Source organism: Furipterus horrens, unplaced genomic scaffold (assembly GCF_987537825.1).
Source record: "Furipterus horrens unplaced genomic scaffold, mFurHor1.1.pri manual_scaffold_8, whole genome shotgun sequence".
Lineage (NCBI taxonomy): Eukaryota > Metazoa > Chordata > Mammalia > Chiroptera > Furipteridae > Furipterus > Furipterus horrens.
The window spans coordinates 100,402,100-100,423,592 of record NW_028327178.1 but is presented as its reverse complement, the minus strand read 5'-3'; the positions used below and the strand labels follow the sequence as shown (position 1 = coordinate 100,423,592).

The following is a 21,493-nucleotide window of genomic DNA, read 5'->3' as shown; positions in this document are numbered from 1 at the left end:
CACAGGCAAAGAAGGAAAATGAACACTTATTTGAGCACCCACTGGGCATCAAGCCCCATTATATATGCCCACTCCTTTAATATTACCAGTGCTGTGAGGATCTCCATTTTTTCTAGAAGAACAAATTAGGGCTTAGAAGGGTGACCTGTCCCAAGTCCCACAGCTAGTAGAAGGCAGGTAAGGAACCAGGATTTGCATGTAGTGCTGAACTCCAAAGTATTCTTTCCATATTTCCTAAAGTGCCTTCCACAAGATAAAAAAGCAGACCAGTGTAAAGTAGGCAACATTCAACTTTAATGACGTCCAGACGGGGTAGGGAAGGTGGGGGTAGTAAAAAGGCTGAAAACCTGTCTGAAACACCTCCTCTGAGGGGCCCCTCCCTCTGTGGGTCAGGTGAGCTATCTCATGACTGGGGAAACTGTTATCCCAGACCTTAAGCTCATCCACTCTATATCTCTTATCTCAGACCAGAGGTCACCTGTTTTTGTAAGGCCCTTGTACTAAGAATGGTTTATACCTTTTAAAAAGACTAAAACAACAACAACAACAATATGCAACATACTGTATATGGCCAGCAAAACCTAAAATATTTACTGTTGGGTCCTTTACAGGAAGGGTTTGCTGACTCCTGTCTTAGGGAATTAGACATATTGTAGGTAGCAGGCTGTGGTAGACTAGAAGACCCTGTCCTCTCCTGGAGGAAGGGTCCATGGAAGTATAATTGTGTGTGTGTGTGTGTGTGTGTGTGTGTCTGTGTATGTGTGTACCTGTGTCTGAGCATCTCTCGGAACTGAGGGTAATCACAGTTGCACCTGCTCATAAGGGCCGATCCAGCTGTCAGCCAGTTCCCGAAGGGTGCTGTACCGCCGTTCAAACTCCTCCTGGCTGCAGTGTTGCAAGAGCTGACCCACCTCCTCAGTGAGGAGAGCCACAGCCAAGTGCTTATCCAGGGTCTCACTCCACCTACTGCCCAGGATGTTACCTAGCTTGGCAGCACAGCCTGCCGTCCACTGAGGCGGCAGCATGTTGGGCTGGAGCACCTGATGGCGGGCACTGAGCATGGCTAGGATGTGGCGGCAGGGCAGGTGGAAGGCCTGGTTAAAGTAGCAGCTGCAGCTGGCAGGGGGCTGGGGCTGCACCTGATGCGTGTCTTCCAGGATCTGTATGTTCACCTTTTCAGAGCCAGAGCCAATGAGGTGCACGGATTTCTGGACCACGGCAAGCTCACCCAGGCAGAGCTGGGCTGCTGGCCCCGTGCAGATGGTATTGAGAGAGTGCTGGATGCAGGCTTCTACCAACTGCTCCACTTTGGGGGCTTGGGGGCTGATGTCTGAGGTGGCACGATTGTTCTGGGGACTCAGGCCCAGGCTAAAGCTTGCCTTGTCTCCAGAGTTCTGCTGCATGTATCGGAGCAGGGAGGCCATGCCTTGTTCCACAGATGGGGTGGTGCCAAAGAACTGGCTGAGGATGCGCGTGGTCACCTCCAGGCCCTGGAAGTAGCGGCTGCTCTCAGCTCGGCTTCTCCAACGGTGCACCAGCCAGATGCGGTCATTGAGCAGCCAGTATGAGTGGAGCTTGGGCAGCTGGTCCGGAGGGATGTAGTTGATCAGCAGTGCGTACAGCTTCCTCAGGTTGCTAGCGGTGGCTGAGCACATCGTGCTCTGCAGAGAGGTCAGGAGCACCTGCTCCACTGGCTGCTCGAGGGAAAGCTGATAGAACTTGCCCTGGAGGAACTTACAGATGTGGAAGGCTGATGGCAGGACCTCAGCTGCAGGGAACTCCATTGCTAGGGTGGGCATAGGGAGGAAGCAGGGATCCACGAGGATAGTACAGACTCTCTCCCAGGCTGGGTTAAACTTCTTGAACACTTGGAACATCTGGGCCAGGCCTTCAGCATCCTCCTTGGCAGGAATAGCAAAGTAGACTGCCCGGGCAAGATGGCCCTCCAGCTGCACCCGAGGGCCATCCACAAGGAAGGTATATAACACCTTGCCCGTTGGGTTACAGGTCCTGTGGATGAATAAGATCTCAGGGAAATGGGCAAAGACGCCCTGCATAAAGCAGCTCTGATAGTTAAGGGTATCTAACTTGGCAGTCTTGTTAATCTGGTATAGCAGCACAGGTGGGCTTGGGTCCTCAATAAGGAACTCATTCAGCATTGTCAGGGCCATGGGGGAGATGTGAGATGTCTAGATGCCAAAGTCAAAATATTTCTCGGCCAGGCTGCTATACAGAAGGCTCTGTCTTGCTCCAACTAAGTTGAGGCTTGAGGTTGGACTGTATTTTCCAGATCTTGTTCCAAAGAGGGGCCTATGGAGAGGAACAGAGGTTTAAGGAAACAGTAGGGGCTTGGCTCTTCAATTATTCACCCAGACAGTATTTATTGAACACTTACTATGTATCAGCACTCTTCTCGGCGAGATATACAATAAACATGTAAACAAATAAGGACATATCAAATAATAAAGGTTACAAAGACCACAAGACTAGGTAACAGTCTTGGGTAAACTGGGGAGGAGGGGAACTTTAGCTAAGGTGGCCAGGGAAGTCCCCTCTGGGGGAAGAGTGGATGACATTGGAGCTGAGACCTAACTGATGAACCAGCCGTGGAATGATGTGGTTCCAGAAATCCACGTAAAGTTCTAGTCGAATGTTTCCTTCATTTGACCCCAAAGCAGGTTATTACCCCCATTGTACAGATGGAAAACTGAGGGTCAGAGAAGTTAAGTGACTTGCCCAACGTTATTCCGTAACTAGCTTGACGCCGAGTCTTTGGCCCGGGATCTTGAATGCTTTCCAAAGTACCCGAGGTCCGAAAACCAGGGACAGAGAAAGGAAGGGGCCTCTGCCCTCTCACCTCTAGCCCGGGCAGGAGGATGCTGATGTCAGACGATTCTGTACGGAGTCCGGCCGGAGCCAGAATAGAAGTCAACCTCCCACCCCCTTGGGAGCTGTGTCAGGGCTGACAGTAGTCGCCAGTTGCCTTACCTCTCCACCCTTTCCGAAATCACTCACCCACAGGCTGGCTCTGTCGCCATTTCATTCTATTTCACCCAGTCTCTGGGTCTGACTGATCTCTAGGCTCACCAACCGGGGAGCCGGTTTCCTGTGACTCAGACCAATGGCCCGAAGAGCGTACGTTAGGTTTTTCGGGCTTGGACCAATCGTAGCCCGGCGATTTGTGGGCGGTGCTGTGACCAGGGTTACAGGGGGCTCGGCTGGCAGTAACCAATGAGAGCCTGAGGATAATTGGCTCCTGGCTAGTCTGAACCCTGAGCCGGGAACTCTGGAACCTCCCATCTGCCGAAGCTACTGGAAGAGCGTGTTACTATGGAAACTCCCCCAGCTGCTGAAAATGAAAAGGAAAATAAACAGCAATGTTTCATGAATTTTTTCTTTTCTAGTCAAATTCCAAAGGCCCAGGAGGGGCAGGAACGCGCACAGATGTAGTTGTACTAGATCTTCTGCCTTGGAGAAGCTGAGGCCCAGATTTCAAATTCTGTCTTTGGGTCCAGGGTTGGGAGCCCAACTCTTGGATCTGAGAAAACCCAGATTTTAGGAGAGCTTGGTTTTGCTCCGCCAACCCCTCCCAGTGTTTTGGGGAGAGAGAGATCCAGAATGGCGCTGTGACTTGTTAAGGTCATGGTGAACCAGTGCAAGAACTAAGACGGCCATCTTTTGACCTCAATTCCCCTGAAGCTGGTTGGCTACCATGCGGTTGATTATAAACTAGCAACAAGAAAAGTCAGTGCTGATGCTTATAAATGTGGCAAAAATGTTGTTTATATAAAACTAGAGGGGAAACTGGGACTAGTAACAGGCAAACACTAATTTTTGCAGACCAGGAAATTAGAGACTTTCCCACAGTCCCCGTGTTACAGGAGAAACCTGGTCCTTGCTGATGCAGTAAAGAATTACAGATCAGCAAGTCTATTAGCGTGCAAGCAGGGTTTATCAGTGATATGTTCCCATGGAAGCAAATGGGCCTTGCCAAGGTGGGAATGAAAGGCATAGGTTCAGGGCAGCAAAAAGCAAGGGTGGCCCAAAGGCTGGATGGTAAGCTCCCAGGTCCTTTGTTCTGAGGACTTATACAGTTGGCGGAATGGGGGGTGAGAGTTACACATTGACAGGTAAAGGTGATGCCAGCTTTCCCATGGAGACTTGACTATCCAAACTTAGGTATGTGTGGGGGTCTGTTAGCCCCAATCTTTAGCTTGTTCCAGACCCTATTTGCTCATCTTGTTGTAAAACTGGTATGTGACAGGAGGCAGCTAAAGTTGGGGCAGTTACTCAAAGTTATTATGGGCTCTTTTCTGTAAGCATTAGGGACTCCCTCATAAAGCAGATAGCGACCAGAGGCAGGCAATTAGCCAAAGTTGTTTTATGGGCTTTTTCTTTGGGCACTGCAGACCCCCTCCTCTTCCAGGCCTTGGAATGAATACACAGTTTCAAGGCTTTCTTCCCCAGATAGTGGAAATGATACATAAGAGTTTCAAGGACTTCCCTCCTCCTGTTCCAACACAGTGTTCCTTGTGATGTTGCAACACCTGCAATGTTTTCAGACAAGGTTCAGGACTGCTGAGTTAGTGGGTGAGACATGTCTCCCTCCTCCTCCCTGCCTTGGTTTACTATCCATCCTACTTAAGTGCTAAAACGTGTTTCCTGGCAACCAGGATGCTAGTCGCTGGCCAGCAACAGCAGCGCAGTCTGGGTTCTTCCTAGGCTAGCTCCTGCCTCACCTGCAAGCTGCAGGCAGTTGATTCTAGGATTCAGGTTTCTTCCTTTCCTGTCTATTTGGCCTCATCCTGCTAACATGAGGCTGCCTGAAATCAATGTTGAAGGTTTGGTTGGTAGGCAGAGGATGACGTGGTGGATTAAGTCTTTGGGGTACCAAGTTGTTTTGCTTCACAACCCCTTTTAGATCCCTTTCCTATTCAAGCAACACACATATCCCTTGCTTATTTGATTTTATTGAAAAAAAACACAACAACTTTAATATGAATAAAAATAGATACAAATAACAGATTCTTTGTAAAGAGCAGCAACAGTCAAGGACCACCCTCCTTCCCTTTGTCCCTGAAAACAGGCCCTTTTACCGGGTCCATTTTGTCTCACCCTATTCTGGGCCATGGGTTCATCTCTGTAAAGTGACTAAGATCTGATCTCAGGGATTAGGGGAGAAAGAGGGATGATCTTTCAACATGGAGACAACTTTGGCCTTGAACAAGGAATGAGGCTCTGAGGAATGCCAAAGGTAGGGCAAAAAAGGGGTGATTCACAGGACTGTCACACAATGGGGTCCCTCTTCTATTTTAACAATCTTCCTAGCCCTATCTAAGAAGACACTGGCTAAAACGCTGACCCCTAGTGTGTCCTGCCCACATCAGCTCTCAGACTTCCAAGGAGAGGGGTTTGTGACCCAACGCATCAGATCAAGTGTCTCAGTCATGAATTGTGGCTCCAGCGAGAGGGAGTCCCTCCCCTTCCTCCTCCTTTCCCCAGAGAAAAGGGAGGCGGCCCACATCCTTGAAGTCCCCTGGCTGCTGAGTGGGTTCAGGTGGCTGGTAAGCGTCAGCCCAGATGTCCACGATCTTGCGGAGGGTGGAAAAGCGCTCCTCCAACTCTGGCCCCTCACTCTGCATTAGCAGATTTGCTAGCTCCCTACTTAGGTCCTGAATCATATCCTTCCGTCCTTGCTTCCCAGGCTGGCCTGTGTTTGGGATCACAACAGGGTCCCGGACCTCCCCACGAGGCCCAAGGAGGTGCTGGTACCTCTTTTGCCACCGGCGGCAAACCATGGTTTCACATACAGGCTTCTGGCTGGTGTGCAGCAGGGCCAAAATGTGCCGGCACGGCAGGTGGTACTGCTGTTGAAAGGAACAGCTGCAGCTACAGCCATCTTTGCTAACCTGGTGGGAGTCCTCTAACAGCTGAATGTCCACTGAGGAGCCACCCATATCGACCAGGTGGGTGGAGTTCTGTACCACCTGCCATTCATTGCAGCACAGCTTATAGGCCAGTTCGAAACCCCTCTGGTGCAAGGTGTCAAGCATGTTACTGTGGGACGGCTGCACCTGTGGCTGCTGCTGCAGCTGCGCCTGCTGTGGGTATGGCTTCGATTCCTCCACAGGGATCCTGGTGAGGCTCCCTCCACAGATCCCAAAAGGCTTCTTGGGTTTGGGTGGCATGCCTGCTGGCCGCACTCTCTTTAACTTGGAGGGAGCTGTGGGCAAGTTTTTCACGCTTTTGGTATTAAAGAAGTCTATGTAATCCACAAAGCGGAGGACGCAGTCCAACAGGGACTGTTGTTCCCGAAAGAGGCTTGACACCTTGCTGGTGACAATGTCTAGGCTGTCCATGTAGGTGTTACACGCGTGCAGGCCCTTCCTGACGTGCATGTACCACAGCAGTTCACAGGAGAACCAGTGGGTCTGCAGGAAGTTGAAGAGCTCCTCGTCTAGTAGGGCCCGGGACATCTGACAGAGATTCTGCAGGCTGGCATCAGAGGTGACAAACACAGCCTCCCGCAGGGCCTCCTTCATGAGATTCTTAAAGGACGAATTTGCTGAACTACGATGCAGCTTCTTCTCCAGGAGGCGGGTTGTGTGGTAGATGGAAAGGAGAATGCGGGCCGTGGGGAGGGTCTCCTGCAGGACGGCTCGGTGAGGGAAGGACGGGTCCACAAAGACCACCTTGATCTTGGGCCAGTCTGAGTTGAACTCTGTGAAGTTACTCAGCATCTTGGCCACAGACGTGGCTGTCTCGGCCTTGAGCACAGCAAAGTGTACTACCCGACCCTCTCGCTCCTTGTTCTCCACCAAGAAAGCGTAGAGGATGTGGCCCTGGGCATTCTCCACCCGATGCAGCAGCAGACTTTCTGGGAAGCGCATGAACAGGCCGCTCATCTTGCTGCTCTGGAAACTCAGCCGGTCCAGGTCTTGGCTGTTGCCTACACTGAGGGAGGCCATGGAACCCTCATCCACCTTAAGAAAGTTCTTCATCACTTTTGCTATCTTGGCCAGGTCAGAAGGAGTGATACCTTCCTGCTCTGGCTTTGAGGTTGCCTGGACCTTATCTGAGCAAAATGATGGTTCAACCAGTGGCTTCTCAGCCTTGTTAAGGTCCTTCTTGAACGGGGGCTGCTCAGGCTCAGGTTTCTGCAAGCATGTTGTCTTTTGAGATTTGCCAGCGGTGTCTCCTCTGGGATCTGCAGCTTTGGGGTCGACATGTATATGCTGGGTGTTGAGTTCACTGATAAATAATCTATCCAGCTTCTCATTGTACCGCAGGAGCAAGTATGCTGGGCACAGGTCCGCCCCTGGTGTTCTCTTCCTGCTTGACTGGGTCCGAATACAGACAAATTTCACGTGCACGTACCTGGGGAAGGCAGAGTTGGCAGTGAGAAGGTTGCTGACCACCCCTTTACTTTCATAAGACAGGCCCTGTTGGGACTTACTGTGGCTGATACATCTTCTAGAGACCACAACGCAGCATAGGACCTAGGGAAGACGTACATTCACTCTCCAGTTCCAAAGTATGCAGCCCTTTCTTCCAGACTCTCACTGAGCCTCCTCCATCTTCATCTACAGCAGTTCTAAGCCCCAACTCCTTTCATTCACTCTCTGTTGTTGCCCACCTGCAGCTGCCAGCAGTTCAAGCCGAGGCAAGATACAAGGGAAAGTAGAAGAGGCAACAGCAGAATACCCAGCTGGTCACTTACTGTTTAAAATGTCCCCTTCTGATGATTGCGGGGTGGGGGTTAGGGGAGTAGGCAGAGGTGGATAAATGGTGATGAAAAATAAAATTAAACTAAAAAAACAGTAAAATGCCCCCTACACCTCTGCCTTTTGGGAGCCATTGTCTCTTCCAGACAACAGAAATAAAAGTGGCTCTCAGGGTGTCCTCTCTAGGACAGAAGATCTCTGATCATCTTTCATGTAAAGAAAAACGTCCATATTCTAAGAGATTCTGAGAACTCTTGGGCTAGATAATCTTTATAGAGTCCCTGCTGGCTTTGCTGTTCTAAGAGGAAAGTGATGATTCAAAGGAGAAGGATAATTAAATTGATTATCTGCTCTTTCTCTCTAGCTATCACCATTCAACCCATGCCCAAGGCTCCCATCAGGTCCCACTTTCTCCAAGGAGCCTTGAGCCCTCAAGCCACAGGAATTGCTCCTTTCTCTGTATTCATAGCGTTTATTTAAGATGAAAGGTTTAGCAGATTCTCTGGATAACAGTACAGCTAGTGATTACACAGTGTAAACGCTGGAGGCTAACCGCTGGGTCTGAATCTTGGCTCCGCCACTCAGAAGCTGTCTGAGCCCTGACTCTTGTGGTTGAGCGACTAGAGTGCCGGCCTGAGAACTGAAAGGTCACTGGTTTGCCTCGTACATCGATGTCTCTCCCTTTCTTTCTCCTTCCCTTGCCCTCTCTCTAAAAATAAATAAGTACATTTTTCAAATTTGTTTTATTGTTTAAAAGATATTATTTATTCATTTTTAGAGAGAGGGCAAGGGAAGGAGAAAGAGAGGGAGAGAAACATCACTTGGTTGCCTCTGGCACACTCCCAGCTAGGGACCCGGTCCACAAGCCAGGCATGCGCCCTGACTGGGAATTGAACCTGTTCTCAGGCCAGTGCTATATGCACTGAGCCATACCAGTCAGGGCTGGTTACCTTTTTTTTCAAGAATTATTCTTTTGTTGTTGAGTTATTTTTATAACGATGGAGATTCTAGAACACCTTGAAGTTGGAATACAAATACTATTCTCTTGGGTCTGGGAGAATTGACGCGGTCTAGGCAACCCTTCACATGGTGAGAAGCAAGCCCTCTGCAGTCCCACCCATTAGGCTTTTGGTGGCTTTGATACCTCCCCAAATTTATCATGTTGCTGCTTGTTAAAACCCAGCTTTTAACTGAGTATTTGTGCCTGATGGTTTAAGAAATGTTTATGTGGTATCACCCTGTCAAGTTTTATTTTATCTTTTTAGCCCTCTGTGGATGTGAGTTTGAAACATCACAATACTGTAATTCTACCTGATAGAATGATCTAGAATGAGGATTACATTTTTTAATGGGAGAACTTTCCATTTTAATGTTTCTGAAGTTTTTAATATGACCTTGGCACTGGGAAAGGGAAGAAAAGAAAAAAATGTTTACTAAAAAGCAGTGTCTACTCTTCTCCTTCATGACTGTGCATTCATGGTTGAACGAGAAGGAGAGAGACTCTGGGGTCTTCTGTTGTCACACTAAGTGTGGAGAGGGATGCTTGAGAGCACTGGAATTGAAGCCAGAGCCAGTCTGCAGTTGAAAGCTGAGGATGTAACTGATTAGTGATTTATCACACTGGAATTGATTATAAGACGGAGATGCTGGGCTCTGGCTGGTGTGGATCAGTGGATTGAGTGCCAGCCTGTGAACAAAAGAGTCACAGGTTCGGTTCCCATTCAGGGCACATGCCTGGGTTGTGGGCCAGGTCCCCAGTAGGGGCACGTGAGAGGCAACCACACATTGATGTTTCTCTCCCTCTCTTCCTCCCTCCCTTTCTCTTTCAATCAATCAATCAATCAATCAATCAATAAAAAAATATTTAAAACCCCACAAAAACCAGATGAAGATGTGGGCTAGGGTAAGCACCCGAAGAAGAGAACGCAGCAGCCTAACATAGTGTTCACCTAGGCCTCTGGATCTGAAGCTGACCTTTCTCCCACCTTACCCCACACACCTAAAATTGTCTGTTCTCATTGCATCAAAGCGCAAAGAAGGGGAAAAAAAAAAAAAAAAAGGAACACTTTACCAATCTATGTCACTCAGGTACAATTTTGTGGTGATATTTTTGCCTCTTTTCTTTGTACTGCTCCTAAAAGTCCTTTCTCAGCATATTATTCTGCAGTTGCCTCTGTCCTCCTTGGGGCAGCTCAGTTCAGGATGCTATATCTCTACTGCTGTTATGTGAATAAGGGGATGTAAGTGATCATCACAGTAAGGGCTCTTTGTAAAAAACTAAAACAAAAAAAAAAAACCCTAAAAAAGAAAAAAAACACTTTAATTTTAAAAAAGGATGGTGTATACATTTTATAGTCTGGCTATCAGTTTGATATCTTGCTGTCAAATATGTTTATCAATCTGTATTTATCCATCCCATCAATAAATGTTAATTATAAAACAAAAAATAAAGCATTAAATAGGCCTAATATGCAGCTCAGTGCCTGGTTCAGCCTCTTATTTATTTTAAACAAAAGTCAGCTACTGTTATCACAGCTCGTACGCCCCGTGACGCTCACTTGGGTGTTGATGCAGTACATTCCAATTGGAAGGGGCTGCCTTCAAGTGACAAAGCTCAGCGTCTTCCAAGCACCTAACACAATGCTCGATACTCCTTCATCAAAGACCTGCTGGATAAATGACACATGGGCCATTGGTGGGTAGAAAGGGTCCCGCCCCTGCCTCCTCAGGGAGTGTCCCCACCCAAAGACCAGTGAGGGGGGCAGGGAGTCTCAGCCCCTGGCATGACATGACGCTGCCCGGGCATCTCACCCACCTCTTTCCAAACGCCCTAATCCAGCTGGTCCTGTTTGCTCACCCAGTGGGGCAAGCTTAGAAAAACAGGATATGCCAGGACTGCAACAACAGGGCGGAGGGTCCAGGGCTGAAAATGCACCTGGCTGTGTGCAGTGTTGGGCCAGCTGGGGACCCCGAAGGGGCTGGAGGAGCCCTGGAGTGGGGCACAACCAATGAGGGATGACTGTGGTGTGGCCCTGCGGTGTCTCCAGCCTCGTTTTCCACCCACTCATCATCTTGTTTTCTTGTAGGCAAACCGTCGCCAGCTTCCCACGTTCCTTAGGCTGGGTCTCACCTCTCTGCTTTTGCTCCTGGTTGTTTCTGCCCAGAGTGCTCTTCACCCGTCTTCATCTCAGAGCTTACTCATCCTTCAGGACTACGTGCGACCATCACCTTCTCTAGGAAGGCCTCCCTAAGGCTTTAAGTTGGGCCCTACCCCTCTGCTGGTTCAACATCCTGGCATGGCTCTAGCTCATCAATTAACTGACTTTATGTGCTCTTAGCGCGTATTTGTTAAGCTAGTCCGAAGAAGAGATATTGATGAGTGCCAACCATAAAACGCCCTCTACCTTTCTTGGTTCCATTAATGACTGCACCTCCCAGGGAAGAAACCTTGGCATTCTTTTTAATTCCTCCTTCTCCACATATATATATATCCAATATGTTAACAAGTTTTTTTTTCCTACCATTATGACTTGTATTAAGGATTATTAAATGCCAGGCTACATGTATGTCTCTAACATGTATAATGTTGTACTATGAAAGGGGTTCTATTATACAAATTTTACAGATGGGGAAATGAGAATCTGGGATTTAATCCTCCAGCTAAAATGAAAGGATATGGGATTTGAACAAAGCCTGCTTGGCTACAGTCCGCGTAACCGTTCTATTGCCTGTTTTCTTTGAAAAGATTTCTTCTTTTTCTGAATTCTCCTTTTACCCTCTTCAATTTGACCCTGAACACATTTGCTGTTCAGGTTCAATAACTTCCGTAAAGATCTTTAAACACACTGTCCTTGTCAGCGTCATGCTTTCCAAACTCAGTGGGGACGAGGCTGAAGCCTCTGTTCCTTCCTTCCTGCGTCCTTTAAGCTTTTTTATCGAGATATAACTTACCTACTTTCAAGTACACATTCTTTTGTGAGAATTCTTTCAGTGCTGTAGTTATTTTAATCTGTATTTATTTCTATTTCCTAGGTTAAAGCAGACTCCCTTCAAGACAGGGATAGGGTTTTAAACAGTCAGTCACCCCTTGATATCTGCAGGGGATTGCTTCCAGGAACCCTGAGAATACTAAAATCTGCACGTGCTCAAGTCCCTTATACTAAATGGCATAGTATTTGCATATCACCTATGCGCCTCCTCCCGTTGACTTTAAATCACCTCTAGGTTATTTATAATACCTAACACAATGTAAATGCTATGCAAACAGTTGTTATAGTGTGCTGTTTAGGGAATGACAAGAAAAAGCCTGTATGTGTTCAGTATAGACACAACCATCAACCATAATAGGCCTAACTACATAGTACATATTAGCAACAATATCTTCTCCCCCACCCCAGATATTTCCTATCTGTGGTTGGTTGAATCCTGCAGATATGGAGGGTGGCCTGTAATTTAAAAAAACCTCCCTTAGTTCTTATATCTAAGAGTGCTCAACCAGGATCTGGAGGAAGGGAGTGAGCCAGTCTTGCTGACTCTTTCTAATCTACTCTGTAAGGTGTTTCTATTCTCCTACTTGCCTGTGCCCTCAGCGTACTCCCAGTGCCTGGCATGGCACCAGGCACAGACTAGGTACTGTAAACGCACATACTAAATGACATTAATGAGTGTGTGTGACACAGAAAGTTCTTCCTATAACACTGGGAGAGTTTCGTCACATCACTTGGCTTCTAGTGTTAGTACATATTACTCTAACTCTAACTTTGGACAAGTCCTTTTTTTTAAAAAATAAAGGGAGGGGGAAAGAGAGGGAGAGAAACATCAATGTGTGGTTATCTCTCACACACCCCCTACTGGGGACCAGGCCCACAACCCAGGCATGTGCCCTGACTGGGAATTGAAATGGCAACCTTTTGGTTCACAGGCCGGCACTCAATCCACTGAGCCACACCAGCCAGGGCTGGACAAGTCCTTTGATTAATGTGAACCATTTATGAAGTCCCACTGTGTACCAAACACTGCTGACTGCTCAGAAGGCTACAGGCACCAATCATACAGTCTCTACTTTCAGTCTAGTGAACACAAAAATTATTAAATAGATGCCCAGTAAAGTCAAGATTAAGTGAGTGACTAAACAGAGGTACAAGCATTCACCCTGATTATGGGGATTGAAACAGATTAACTAAAGCTTTGGATTCATTTCACATGAGATTTGTACCCTTGTTGTGTGTAAACTGCACCTGGAACAGTGAATAAAATTTTTTATAATCAGAGTAAAGTCATTTTAGATAATGTAACTTGAGTTAGGAACAAGACTGAGTCAGAATATGTGATCTGAATTCCAACTTTACCCTTTAGTTGTGTAAACTTGAAGTCACTTCACTTCCTCTAAGCTTCCAAATCCTATTCTACAAATATGAAAAAAACAAGAGTATTGGTCTATGAATAAATCAGTACCTGATCCAAGAACAATCAGAACCACTAAAAGTGAGTTCATTTTAAAGGCTTTGACAGCATCTGTTGGTTGCTGCTCAAGGTCCCTGAGCCTCCTTCTCCCTTCCTAACAGAAGACCCTTTCTCCCCATGGAGCTAAGTGCTCCAGGCCTAGCCTAAAGCAATTAAGGTCATCTCATTAGGATGGGCATGGAGAACGGCCCAATTCTGGACAAAGAACCATGATAGAAAATCTGCAGGAAACCAGGGAAGGGTTTTTCTTCCGGATGTGACTCCTGCCTTTGTGCCATGTGGGAAGCCATCCTGAGGGCAAAGCTGAGACCTGAGGATGGCAGAGTGGAAAGAAGCAAAAAGCCTGGGCCACTGAAACAATCCTGTCCAAAAGGACCACCTCTGGGCTTCTAAGAAATAAGGCATTTTGCCCTGGCTGGTGTGGCTCAGTGGACTGAGTGCCGGCCTGTGAACCAAAATGTTGCCAGTTCGATTCCCAGTCAGGACACATGCCTGGGTTGTGGGCCAGGTCCCTAGTTGGGGGCGTGTGAGAGGCAACTGATCAATGTATCTCTCATACATCAATGTTTCTCTCCCTTTGTTTTTCCCTCTCTTCCTCTCTCTCTAAAAAATAAAATTAAAAAAGAAAAATAGAAAAGAGAAATAAAGCATTTTGAGTCAAGGGTTTTGTTAATTGAAACCAAAAACATCTCCATAGTATATAGTAGGAAAAAAGACTTGAATGGTAATTTATCTTTAAAAATAAAACTAAAATTATAAAGTTAATATACTTAACAAAACTTAAGTGATAATGGCAGCTATATGCCAAATTCTCAGAATAATCAAAGAATAACTTAAAGTGTCAACTTTGTTTTTTCCTGGTATATTTTCCCCTTCTGTCTCACTTTTGCAATATGCAAAGGTTGGTTTTACCAAAATATTCCTGGGTTTTATCACGTTTCCCTAAAGTCTATTTAAATTTTTTGCTCTGTAAATCCTTTGCTTTTCAAGTTCCTATCATATCATCATTCTTGCTTGATTTCCCTTCTCCATTTGTTAACTAATTTAAGGCTGAGGGTGATGTAAGGACTTTACTAAGTCCTACAGCTCTTGGGAGAGGTGTAATTTCAGTGTGCAATCAGTTTTATTTGCATTGTATTATCCTGATGGTTACCACATCTATTCATCAGCCAGAAACTACCCAAGACATTGATGGGACTGGCAGGGATAAGCAGGAAGAAACGATTAAGTGGTGACTCATTTCATAAGCAGCCAGTGTATTAGTAAGATTTTTGTGCCATGATTTTTGCTTTCCTACACAGCCTTGTGACAATGGATGCGTGGAAAAGGAAAACGCAGATAACAGGGCTTACTTAGTTCAAAGCGTGTGATGAGAATTAAGGAAAACAATGCCTGTAAAGTTCTCAGCAGAGCGGAATGCATTCCAAGTGTTCAAAAAATATAGCTAATGAGCTGCCACTGTGTCTGCCCTCCTGCAGTGGGTGGTGTATGGAACTGCTCCAGCTTCCTGGTCAAGAAGGACAAGCAGATGTACAGCACCAAACCCCAAAATCTGAAGGCCCGCACTCCTTTTGCTACAACCGGCCGATTCGCCGCAAGATGGTGGTCGTGGAGCCTGTGGCTAACCGCAAAGGCGTAGTGGCGTCCATGTGCGAAAGCGAGCCACCTCCTACGGGCAGACCACCATCTACAAGAACGCCTGTGCCCCCCTGAGCAGCACCCGGCATACTGTCTGCAAGAATAAGGACCACCGGGATCTGTGCAGCGCCGCCATCCGCAGGGCAAGTACCATTCTGTGTGACAGTGAAGAGGACGCAGGCCACCGCACCAAGAGCTCAGGAGCACCCCCCTCCCCCCAAAGCAATAAAGGTATCAGCCAACTTTCCTCAATAAAAAAAATTTTAAAGGAAACTATTAAACCGAGCAGCAATGGAGAGACATCAGAATACTTCATGGACTGTTTGAAGAACATCAATCCCCAAAAAGGCAAAAACAAAAAACCGCACAACAGCCATATATAAAAATACGGGGTGGGAAACTGTGTATAAAATTATAGAATCTCCCCTTTGACTGAGACTTTTGGTCATTCAGCGTAACTCGCACAGCACATTTCTTAGACTCTTAAGTACCTAACACTTTCTATCACGACAACTTCAGCAAATATTTACTGAACACTATGTCCCAGTTACTACCTGCATTTTCATTCTTTCTTTTTAATTGAATTCATTGAGGTGACACTGGTTACATGCATTTTCTTATTTAATCTTCACCATATCCTCCTTATTTTAGAGGGAAAATCTGTCTTTCAGACTCCAGAGCTCTTGCTTGTTTTCTTTTTTTCTTTTTATCCTCACCTGAGGACATGTTTTTCATTGCTTTTTTTCTTTTTCTTTTAGAGAGAGAGAGAGGAAGGGAGAAAGAGAAACATCAGTGCTAGAGAAAGCATGGACCGGCTGCCTCCTGTATGTGCCTGGACAAGGGCTCGAACCCACAACCTACGTATGTGCCCTGACTGCGAATCTAACCAACAACCTTTCGGTTATGGGAGGGCACGCCAACCAAGTGAACCACACCGGTTAGGACAGGGAGCTCCCACTTTTAACTATTAGGCTAGTTTTTCCTGAAATCCCAGGAATCACAGACCACTTTCCACATCTGCCATATTCACCCATATAAAATTTGCACTATTATTTTCAAATGGTTTGCTTTTAAATCGGCTCACTTTATTTAATAAGGATCTTTGTTCAGATAGTAACATGAACACTTACTATTAAAATAATCTCACCTATCCACCAGTAGTATGCATACTTGGTCGCAAGAAACATTGCACTCTACTAAATGAGCCCCTAAAAACATTTCCCCCACCGGCCTTGCAGTCCCGTAAGAGAAGCGCTCATCCTACACATTCATATGCCAGTCAGAAAGCCCAACACCCCGTGATCTGCAAGAATATTCTTTATAACATCCCAACAAACAGTCTCTGCTAAAGGCCTGGGCTGCCCCTGAATTCACTTCCTCATAAACTAGCTCAGTCCACTACTGTCCTCAAGGCTAGAGACCACAGTTGACCCATCTTTGTGCTCCTGCTCAATACATGGGGGTAAACAAACTTCTCTTAGTAGAAGTTTGTTGAATGAATGAATAAACAAGTGGAATTAAAGAGCTGGTACTACCCACTGATTAAGTAGGGCAGCAAAGAGCTCTGACAAGAAACAGGTTGGGTCTGACCTTCAGTTCGACCACCGAAGTGCTTTCTTACACTTTCTTGAAATCCTACCCTACTCCCCGTTCCAACACGCACCCTCTTTTCTGCCCATTCCCACTTTTCTTGGCTGTAACTGTATCAAATTCAGATTTCCGTGGCTCACACCAGGTGATTTTGAAGGTGAGGGCACTTTTGCTATAGGTTCTCTTATTATTTTCCTCTTCCAAGTCTTGAAAACTTAACCCCTGTTCCTGGCCTCCCCTTTACTATATCTATCATCACTCCCGCCTTTTGCCCATGCAAACGGAACGCAGAAACTCTGAGCCTTAATGTAAAGCAGAGAGGTAGAAACTATTAGTCCTCTTAACATTTAACTTCTCTTGGGCCTGTTTCCCTACAGCATAATATTATTCCAACAGCAGTTAATATTTATGGAATGTTTTCTATGTACTAGGCACTGCGGTAAGTACTTCACATGTATTTATTCATAGTGGGAATAACAAAACGTACCTCTGATAAGGTTATTCTGAGGACTAAGTCATATAATGAAGGTGAATGTGCAAAATGTTAGGGATGACGGTTTTCTCTAATCGAGGGCCTACCCTGGTATCAAGTGTCAATCAGCAACCCGGCTCCACCCACCAGATTAATGTTCCCGGTCATTCCCGATCATTCCCCATCCGGCACTCCAGACTTTTCCTTTGGAGCGCTTGCTATTATTTTAAGGAAAGAATTATTTCTGTGATCAAAGTTTAACATTTGTTTCTCTGACTAGAGGTGATAAATCTTTTTCAACACTATCTCCAGACACTAGCATAGAGTAAGTTTTCAGTTAAGAATTGTTAAAATCAGTGCATTAAACTGCCCATACTATGGAATAAATGACATGGAATAATCTCCAAAATACATTGATAAATAAGAAACGCAAGTATGCAGCTGCTTGTGTTAAAGAAAAAAAAAGATGCATATGCATGTACAAGATACACCTGTTCAGGCTCAGTGAATCTCAGGAAGGTAACAGTGGTTGCCTTTGGATAACACAGTGGCAGGGACACTGACTTTTAGTGTCTTTGGAACGGTTTGAAAAACATTTTTTTTCAAGTAGCTTTATAGTTGTTCATATGGAAAATAATACAATAATTAATAGATAATAATACAAGAATAAACTGTTTCACATACTCACAACCGTAAACCTACTTTTGCCCCATCTTGTATTAACCACTTAAAAATAAAATCATTTTTTAAATTGCTCAACCTTCGAAAACAAAAATGAATGAAACTAATCCCAATCCTCCAATCTGTTATCTGGGTCCCTCCATTTTCTTTCCCACTGCTCCTGCATAAATCTTCCTTCACTGCCTTAAGGACATGATGGCAACATTTGCTCGAACTTAGACCATTTCTCCCTCTAGGATGTTACTCCTCCTCTGGTAGGCAGAATGGTCCCCCAAAATGTCCACTTCCTAAACTCTAGGGCCTGTGAATATGATACGTTACATGGCAAAGGGGAATTAAGATTGCAGATGGAATTAAGGTTGTTAACTAGAAGACTTTTTTAAAAGGGAAATTATCCTAGAAGTATGGGCGGGCCCAAGATAATCACAGGTCCCAAAAGTAGAAGAGGGCAGCCAGAGAGGGGGACGGGATGACAAAAACAAGGGGAGAGGGGTGCCATGCGAGGATTGAACCAGCCATTGCCGGCTCTGAAGGTGGAAGAGGAAAGGGATCGTGAGCCAAGGAGGTGGGCAGCCTCTAGAAGCTGGAAGACAAGGAAACGGATTCTCCTTTAGGTTCTCCAGAAAAAAAATATAGCCCTGCTGACATCGAGATTTTAGCCCAGTAAGACTTGTGTCTGACTTCTAACCTACAGAACTATTATGATAATTTGTGTTTAAAGCACTACATTTGTGGCAATTTGTTAGAGGACCAAATAGAAAACTGGTTTCCTCTCTTGTGAGTCCCTACAACAGCCATTTCGCTGAATCATGTTTAGCACTTGATGACTCAGTCATTCAACAATGACTCAAAGTCAGCTACTGGCCACATCCTGTGCTAGACCCTGGGGATGGTCTGCCTGAAGGGTGTTTACATGCCAATGTGAGGTGTTTGGACTGGATCCTTTGTGATAATCAGTGAGAACACAAACAAATGGTAAACTCCAGTCCCTCACTGGAAGAGCGCAGTGAATCTGTGGAAACCTCTGAAAACTGTAGTACTCCGAAACAAAAATTTGCTGTAAAAGGAGTAAAGGTGCTACGAGCATCTAACCTAATCTCTGATGAATTAAAGCCTTGCTGGAAAATGTGCTGAACTATGAAGGAAAAGTCGCAATTAGCTAAAACAGTTTCCCATGAGAGGTCCAAAATGATATCAGCTTGCACAAGAATATTTATTTTAACAGTTATGTATAACTGTATCTCATTTGGGAGGCCACTATACTGTTACTTCTTACATCTTATTGCTTAGATTGGGCCTAAAACAGGTTTATTTGAATATTAAAACTGAATTTAAAGAAAAATGTGAAGTTATACTATAGGATATACAGTACTGAAATGATAGCGTACAGAATTAAACATTAGGGGAAAAGTGATGGGCAAGGTTACTCTAACCAATGGGCATGATAAGTGTTAAGAATCAAGAAGCCATAGACTTGGGACAGGGACTGAGTATGGAGCAGACTGAATATGGATGGACACAGACGCAAGATGGAGAGGTCAGAGTGTTAAATGGTCTGGTGAGCCAGGGTAAAGGTCTTAGACTTCATCCTGAGGGCAATGGGAGTCCACTGCACTTATCTCGCCTAGACTGTGAGCATCTCGAGAGCAGGACATTATTCTCACTGCTTAGAAAGATGCTACTGGCATAAGATCAAGTGCAAACACCCCACAATGGTACCCAAAGACTTTTCAGGTGCCCTGGGTGGTGTGGCTCAGTGGATTGAGTGCTGACCTGCAAACCAAAGGGTCACTGGTTCAATTCCCAGTCAGGGCACATGTCTGGGTTGAGGGCCAGGTCCCCAGCTGGGGGCGCGCGAGAGGCAATCACACATTGATGTTTCTCTCCTTCTTTTCCTTCCCTTCCCCTCTCTCTAAAAATAAATAAATAAAATATTTTTAAAAAATAGACATTTCAGGGAGACTGCAACCGACTTCATCTCCTGCCAAGCATGGCATCGCACACTATTTCTTAAATATGCCACCTTCTTTCACATACCCGTACCCTGCTTCTGATCAAACTCCTCCATGCTACTCGATAATTAACCACTGAACACCTATCTAGCCCTTTGCACTCATTCACGGCCCAGTAGAAACCATTATCTCCGGCACGAAACCTTTCTCTTCTTCCTAGGAGTTTGTCACGTCCTCTGCACGTCTCTTTTAAAGCATCTGTCACATACTACTCAGTTTACCGCAGTCCAACTCCATCCCATCTTAAGCTTTTTGAGGTAGGTTGGTTCCTTATTCATCTTTATGTTATCTGTACCCAGCATGGCACTGGACTTCACAGCAGGGGAAAGAACATAGCGTGTCTTCCTAGATGGGGGCTTTGGCCAAACATCTCAACCCAGGTCTCAGATAGACTTTGACCCTCAGAGCTGGCCCACAGTGTGTTCAAACTCGAATTGATTTACAACTTGTAAAAAGTGGACAAATTCACACATAGCCTGGATTTCTGACTTGTCTTGCCCCACATTTTGGCAACACTGGGTCTTTATTTTCACAGGGCAGCCATCAGCTGGAGTTCAATTCCATAAGGCCTGCTCTCCATGTCACTCCATTCACACTTCAGCTGTCCTTTGCACACAGACCTGGTGTTGGTTGTTAATCTCACCACACACTTTTTCTTTTTTAAAAAAATTTATTTGTTTGCTTACTTATTTTATTTTTAGAGAGAGGGTAAAGGAGAAAGAGAGGGAGAGAAACATCGCTGTGTGGTTGCCTCTCACTTGCGCCCCCAACTGGGGACCTGACGTGCAACCTAGTCATGTGCCCTGACTGGGAATCGAACCAGCAACACTTGGCTCGCAGGCCGACGCTCAATCCACTGAGCCACAGCAGCCTGGGCTCACCACTCTTTTTCTTATGGTAAAATTAAAAGTAAATCTTTTTATACCGGATTGTTTCACCTGGACCCTGAAATGCATCTGCCAAATCGGAGAAATAACATTTAATTGCAATTGTCAATACAGCCCGGTGGGGTGAAGCATGCACAGACTAGAGAACGCTGCTGAAGACACAGACAATGTTTGAAAGATGGTTGTTAATCTCAGGAGCTCAAGAACTATTTAAAAACGACTGAATGAATGAATGAACGAACGAACTGAAAAAAACCAACAGTTTACCACATTACCGCTTTGTAAAGAGACTGATGAAGGGAATGATCACCAAGGCATTTTGATCTATTTGTGAAGGCCACTTTGTGTCTGGTATACTGCATGCGCTCAGGAAATGGATCAGATTGCACCTAGTGTTAACCCCAGAAAAGCTGTGACTGAAGGAGTGTGAACGAGTGAAGGTGGTGAAGTGGGAGGTCAAAAATGATGCCTGTGGAGGAGGTTTGGCTCTCTGCTCACCAGGCACCCAGCAGGTGCTAAATGAGTGCCTGTTGAATGCTTACAGAAGCGAGGGCCCAAATGCACGCCCTCCTCCTTCCAGCCTCCCTGCAGGGGGCTGCCCGGCCTCCTCCCCACCCCCCTGCCCCGTCCCCACCCCGCCCTTACAGGATGTCCTCACGGATAGAGGTGCCATGGTTGAGGTTGTGGAAGCGGACGGAGACGCGGTCCCTGAGAATGAAGGAGCACCTGTTCTCCTTTTTGTAGACGCTGAAGCACTTTTTGAAGTCCTCGTAGGTCTTGAAGCAGCTGCCCAGCTCCATGGCTGCCCCCTCAGGCCACGCCAGGGGCTGGCCCTAAGATCAAAATACCAGGGTCAGAGGTCACACTATGAGGGTCTACAGGCTGGCGTGGACCCCGAACGCATTCAAAGTCGGCCCCAATTGCGTGGCCTGCTATGGAGCTCCTGAAGAGCCCAAGCCTGAGCCGGCTAAATGGGTTGGGGGCGTCTTTGCTCTCTGACAGAGGGGAAATGACGCTCAGCTCTTA

The 21,493-nt window shown here is 46.1% G+C and overlaps 2 protein-coding genes across 4 annotated transcripts; both read right to left on the bottom strand.

Moving 5' to 3' along the window:
- Window positions 1-272: 272 nt before the first annotated feature.
- Window positions 273-3,102, bottom strand: ZSWIM1 (zinc finger SWIM-type containing 1). 3 transcript variants are annotated; one of them, XM_090285303.1, is made up of 2 exons: window positions 2,989-3,102; window positions 273-2,310 (listed from the first exon to the last, which is right to left on the bottom strand). In XM_090285303.1, exon 2 carries the CDS (start codon window positions 2,169-2,171, stop codon window positions 801-803), a length of 1,371 nt encoding a protein of 456 aa, XP_090141429.1. In that variant the 5' UTR covers window positions 2,172-2,310; window positions 2,989-3,102; the 3' UTR covers window positions 273-800. The 3 variants fall into 3 exon arrangements, with proteins under 3 accessions (XP_090141429.1, XP_090141428.1, XP_090141430.1); XM_090285302.1 differs by having other exon boundaries at window positions 3,016-3,102; XM_090285304.1 differs by lacking the exon at window positions 2,989-3,102 and adding an exon at window positions 2,858-2,982.
- A 1,888-nt stretch (window positions 3,103-4,990) lies between these two features.
- Window positions 4,991-21,454, bottom strand: ZSWIM3 (zinc finger SWIM-type containing 3). Its single transcript, XM_090285301.1, has 2 exons — window positions 21,113-21,454; window positions 4,991-7,377 (listed from the first exon to the last, which is right to left on the bottom strand). Exons 1-2 carry the CDS (start codon window positions 21,265-21,267, stop codon window positions 5,442-5,444), a joined length of 2,091 nt encoding a protein of 696 aa, XP_090141427.1. The 5' UTR covers window positions 21,268-21,454; the 3' UTR covers window positions 4,991-5,441.
- Between the last annotated feature and the right edge of the window lie 39 nt (window positions 21,455-21,493).

What these genes read in the sequence shown, in the direction of transcription:
- ZSWIM1 (XM_090285303.1), bottom strand. Translation starts at nt 2,171, where the DNA reads ATGGCCCTGACAATGCTGAATGAGTTCCTTATTGAGGACCCAAGCCCA.
- ZSWIM3 (XM_090285301.1), bottom strand. Translation starts at nt 21,267, where the DNA reads ATGGAGCTGGGCAGCTGCTTCAAGACCTACGAGGACTTCAAAAAGTGC. An exon ending in TCTATCCGTGAGGACATCCT is followed by an intron (nt 7,378 to 21,112) that starts GTAAGGGCGGGG and finishes TGCCTTCCCCAG; the next exon opens with GTACGTGCACGTGAAATTTG.